This window comes from Elephantulus edwardii, unplaced genomic scaffold, assembly GCF_000299155.1.
Source record: "Elephantulus edwardii isolate Elephantulus edwardi_28Jun2011 unplaced genomic scaffold, EleEdw1.0 scaffold00003, whole genome shotgun sequence".
NCBI classification, from domain to species: Eukaryota; Metazoa; Chordata; class Mammalia; order Macroscelidea; family Macroscelididae; genus Elephantulus; species Elephantulus edwardii.
The window spans coordinates 27876692-27882439 of NW_006399753.1; the positions used below are offsets into that span (position 1 = coordinate 27876692).

General features: G+C 38.7%; 1 protein-coding gene across 6 annotated transcripts in view; it reads left to right on the forward strand.

The window, feature by feature from the left end:
* The first annotated feature begins 263 nt into the window (after positions 1–263).
* SCN3A (sodium channel, voltage-gated, type III, alpha subunit) overlaps positions 264–5748 on the forward strand; it is a 119717-nt gene continuing 114232 nt past the window's right edge. For 5 of the 6 annotated variants that reach the window (XM_006879347.1, XM_006879350.1, XM_006879348.1 and 2 more), the window contains exon 1: positions 270–530. In XM_006879347.1, coding sequence (XP_006879409.1) covers positions 270–530 — 261 coding nt within the window. Of the gene's footprint in view, positions 531–5748 lie in introns of all 6 variants that reach the window. The other variant, XM_006879351.1, reaches the window with a different exon arrangement.

Genomic DNA, 5748 nt, shown 5'->3' on the forward strand with positions numbered 1-5748 from the left:
TTTAAAAAAATCTTTGAAATTGGTATATTGATAATTAGATCAAATGATGATGGTGGTTTTGAGTTACAGTCTCAGTGTAAGATTAAAAATTAGTTTCCCAATTAAAAGCAACAGCAACAACAACAAATTATTAGAAAAGACTAGTAACGATATCGTTACTAACAATGATAGCCTCTTGGACTTTCGTCTTTCCTATTTCCTGCTTTTGTCTTGTTATAGGCAATTCTTATGCAAGAAGCTCAACGTAATTAAATGTGCAGGATGAAAAGATGGCACAGGCACTGCTGGTACCCCCAGGACCTGAAAGCTTCCGCCTTTTTACTAGAGAATCTCTTGCTGCTATCGAGAAACGTGCTGCAGAAGAGAAAGCCAAGAAGCCCAAAAAGGAGCAAGAAGACGATGAGAACAAACCAAAGCCAAATAGTGACTTGGAAGCTGGAAAAAACCTTCCATTTATTTATGGAGACATTCCTCCAGAGATGGTGTCAGAGCCCCTGGAGGATCTGGACCCGTACTATATCAATAAGAAAGTGAGTATGACTTTATACACTTTATAGCTCTTTTTAAAAAGTGAGCACTTTAATAACATTTTCTGGGTTTTATATACATAAACTGTATATATTTTGCATACAATAATACATATGTAAAAAGAATTGATGTGTATGGTTTAGGAGAAGAGTACTGAATATCCCATAGACTTCCAAGAGAACAAACAGCTATGTCCTGGAGTAGGTGCAGCCATAGTACTCCATGAAGGCAAAGATAATACAGCTTCGTCCATATACTTTGGGCATGTTGCTAGGAAAGGCTATGCCTTGGAAAGGGACATCTTGCTTGGAAAAGTGGAGTTTTGGTGAAGAGAGGATGATCTTCAACCAGGTGGCTTGAGACAGTGACTGTAGCAATGGGCTCGAGTGTGAGAGATTGTGAGGATGACACAAAATAGGACAGGTTTCAGATCTGTTGTTTATAGGGTCATTGAGATGTACATGACTCAATAGCACCTAAGAACAACAACAGCAACAACAATAACAAAAACTTACACATACATATACATATACATATACATATACATATACATATACATATACATATACATATACATATATTACACCATGTTTTTCTCTCATTGAAGATTTCATAATAGTCTTTATTCCTACTTACTTTTAAGAACAGTTAAATAAGAATCATTTAAAAGAAACCTATAGTCAAAAGATGCCTATATTGAAAAGGGCATGAATAGACAAACAATTTCTGTTTTCACAGATATTGATGTGGTGATGTGAAAACAGACACCAACAAAGCAAAATATCTGCTACTGCTAAAAAAATTTAAGCACATGGTAAACAACAGAATAACAGGCATCCAAAAAAGAGTCCTCAGCAAGTGTTCTACTTTTCTTTTTGAGCTCTTGTTTTGGCTTAAAGTTTTTCAACAGTGGATTTGTGTTTTAGGAGAGAATAAATTCCTCTTTAGTATTCTTCTGTAAGGAGCTCTGGTGGTATATTGCATAGTACGTTAACCTCTAACCTATCAGAGTTCTTAACTTTAAATTTAGTAATAGTGAAAGAAAATGACAACCAATTAGACATGGAACTAATCCTCTTGTTTTAATTAGTGCTTCTTAAACATGTATACCACGGACTGTCAGCAGGACAAACGGGTCCTTCCTAAAGAGGGTAAAGCCATCCTGCTCCTTAGAGGCAAAGTTTCTGAGGCTTCATCTGACATACTTTGGGCATGTTCTAAGGAGGGACCAGTCCTTGGAGAGGGATGCCATGCTTGAAATGTTGGAGGGATGAAGAAAGAGAAGGAGAGACCCTCAATGAGATGCCTTGATACAGTGACTGGGGTAATGAGGATAGATGTGTTGGAGACCGTAAAATTGGCTAAGGATAGAGCAGGTTACAAGGCCATTGTATATCGGGTTGCTATGAGTCACAAGTCACTCACTAGCACATGGTAACAACAACAACATATACACATTATCTGAATATTTTGTTAAACTGCAGATTCTGATTCTCCAGGTCTGATAAGAAGACTGATAGCCTGCATTCCTAACTAGCACCCAGGAAATTCTAGTGGTAAAAGCTACACTGCCAACCCAAGACCTGCAGTTTGAATCCACTAGTTGCTCCATGGGAGAAAGATGGACAGTCTTCTGTGCAATTTCCTGCCTCTGGAAATCCGCTGGAGGGTCAGTTCTGAGTTGGTCCTGACTCAGTATTACATAACAACTCAAAAGATGGGACTAGTACTGGACCATATTTTTAGTAGCAAAGCTCTAAAATAACTTATTTAAAGGCACAAAACAAAATTAAGCAGTCAGATTCTTTCTTTTTTCCTCTCTCTTTTTGATTTTTACTTTGCATCATGGGAAAAACCCTTAAAACATCAAAATGGAAACATTTTGCCAATTGAGTTGATTCCACTTATGGAGACTTCATGCACAGAACTGACCTTGGCTATAAACTTTGTGGAAGCAGGTTGAGAGCCTTTCCCCCACTAACTGTGTGGACATAAACCATCAACTTTTAGCTTAATAGTCAAGTGGAAACCACTTATATTACTCAAGGGCCTTATTTCATAAAGGGTGGGATTTAACATATGCATATAATTAGAAAAGTAGAGATTCTGGTAGTTTAATGTATATTTGATAAAGAAAACTTTGAAGTTTCTATTCTTGATAAAGGATATAAATAAAGTTTGTATTTCTTGATAAAGAAAACTTTGAAGTATATATTCCTTAACAACCACAATAATAATCGGGAGACAGCCCTTAAGACACTGGGACTATTTTTCTCTGAGAAATACTGAGTCAAAACTAGTATTTGCGAAGACACCTTCTAAAGTAGGATCATAGTGTACTGTGACATGATGGAAAATGTTTTGGATTACTGTGGGCTCAAGAGAGGAAGTGTCCTTTAGAAAGGGAATTTCTCAATTTGGAAGCATAAAAAGAGAAAAAAAGGATAAAATATTGGTTTTTTTGAGAGGGAAGACTATAAACAGACCTTTAGAATAAGACAAAGTACTTTTTTCTCCCGAAGTCAAGACAGCTCTTTAGGTAAGACTCAAAGTGTTTCCCTTCCTTGTTCCTGAGGAAGACTACCTGAGGCTTCCTAACTAAACATTCAGCATTATTGCATCAAGGTGACCAACTTATCCAGACTTTATGCTCAGCAAGAACTTTGGGAGTGTAAAATGCCTATCTATACAAATCTGCTCAAAAGGAGAGATTCTGTTGGTTGTGTTGATGTAATTACTTCAATCCATATGCTAATATCATGCCTGATTGTAACTGAGAAACTTGACATCCTGATTTTATATACTAGACTTTTCAAACCTCTTCTGTTGCAGTTGAAGTCAGTTTTTATTTCCTTTGTGAGGGGAGCCAGACTTGGATTATGATCTCTTTTATTAGTGATCATGTCTCTTCTCCAGAAACATCTAACTAGCCTCCTATTAGCTGCACTACTTTCCCTTACAAACTGTCTGTAATGATGACAGTTGAAGACTGTTGAGGAAAGAGGTGGTTTTTTGATACATGAGATAGAAGGACTTAATGTTATAGAAAATATGCTAGTATTTTAAAGCGATCTGACCTTTATGTTAATGATATAGAATAATTCAAATTAACACTTACTTTTAAAACTGTAAGGACTTATACAAGTCCCTGGATGGTTCACACAATTAAATGCGCGACAATTAGGCAAAAAGTTGGAGGTTCGAGCTCACCCAGGTCCTCGTGTCTTGTGTCTGAAACATTGAGGCCTTGCTCCTAGGGGTACAGACCTACTGTAGCATATGTTGTTGTTGTTGTTATGTGCCGCCGAGTCCCTTACGACTCATAGCAACCCTATGTAAAACAGCCCTAAACTCTGCTCTGTCCTGTGCCAATCGCACTGTGTCTGACACTGCCATCCCAATTATCCCAGGCACTGAATCAATCCGCCTCATAGAGGGCCTTCCCCTCCTGCGCTGTCCCTCCACCCTACCAACCATGATGTCCCTCTCCAAAGACCAGTCTCTCCTCACAACATGTCCAAAGTATGTTAGACGGAGCCTCAGAATCCTTGCCTCCAAGGAGCCACCCTGTTTAACCCTTTCCAGGATGAATCTGTTTGTTTTCCTAGCAGTCCATGGTATTCTCAATACTCTTCTCCAGCACCACAGCTCAAAGGCATCAATTCTCCTTCTATCCTCTTTGGTCATTGTCCAACTCTCTGATGCATAACAAGTGATTGTGAACACCACGGCCTATATCGTGGTTGTAAAACCCTATGTACAACCTAGCATATATGGGGTCAAATCAACTCATAGCAAACAAAATCAACAATTTCAAGGCAGGGTTGCTGCCATTGATAAATGCGACCTTTTACAGAACTTCAGTCTTAATCTCAGCACTGTCGAGTTCATGGTGATGCTACAGGACACATTAAAATGACCCCACAGCATTTCCAAAGCTGTAGGTCTTTACAGAAGCACACTGCCTCGTCTTCCAGGAATTGCTAGTGAGTTTCAGCCAGCAAATCGGTGCTTAACCCCCTGATCTACCAGGGTGCCAAGTAGTTTATCGAATTAATTTAATGAAATACATAACATGGAACGTTGGTGGCCTAGTGGCAAGAAGTAATCTCGAAGGCCTGTGGTTCAAGGCCACCAGGTACTCCTCAGGAGAAGGATGGGCAATCTCCTCGCATGCAATTAACTACATCTGAAACCCAGCTATGGATGGGTTCCGACTTTACCACACAGACAGAACAATAACAACAACTAAATAGCACAAGGATGCACTTTCATTGGCATTTATGCTTATCAGAGAAATAGCTTACAAATGCTATTGTTATGTGCTATAGAGATGGAATCAATTCACAGCCTTCAGCTGGCTTTTGGAAGTTTGTAAATTGCAAGGGAAGGGACTATCCATATTTCTCCTGCAGAGCAGCTGGTAGATTTGAACCCTTGCCTTTGAGTTAGCTGAAGAGTTCCATACCTATTCGGCCATCAGAGCATCCTACTTTAAAATTGTTATTGCTGTTGTTGTATGCTATGGAGTCAGAATCAACTCTTGGCTGACATTCCAGTGGGATTTCAGAAGCAGTAATCTCACAGGAGGGGAGGAGATTGTCCATCCTTCTATCAGCATATGGATTCAAGCCAGGTACCTTAGGGTTTGCAGCCCATATTCTTACCACTATGCCACTGACAATAATAGTAATAGCAAGAATTATTTTGTATTCGTAAACTATGGAGCACACTTCAAGTGTTTTAATTGATGTAATTTCATATTCAAATAACCAGTGAGGAAGGAACTGCTATTAGCTTCATCTTATAGATGGAGCAATGAAGCCAAAATTGTTAAGTCTCTTATTCAAAGTCCTGCTCCAGTAAGTGGTGGATACAAGATTTTAATCCAGTCTGTGTACAGAATCAAGCCTTTTTAGCTCCTAAAAAATTATATAATTGTTATTAAGATAATAAAAGGTAATGTTTTAAAATTCATTTCATTGTTTAAATTCCCCAGTTAGTGTGAATCTACTCTTTGCCTCGTAGTAAGAATAGTGAACTTGTAAGATACGCATTTGTCTGGGAAAGAGAAGCAAGTGGCATCACAATAAGCAGTTTAGCATCCTGCCAGCTGTAGTATTCATGATTTTAACAGCAATGTGCAGTTGTTGTTGTTATGTGCCATCGAGTCGCTTGCGACTCATAGCGACCCTATGTACAACAGCCCTAAACCCTGCT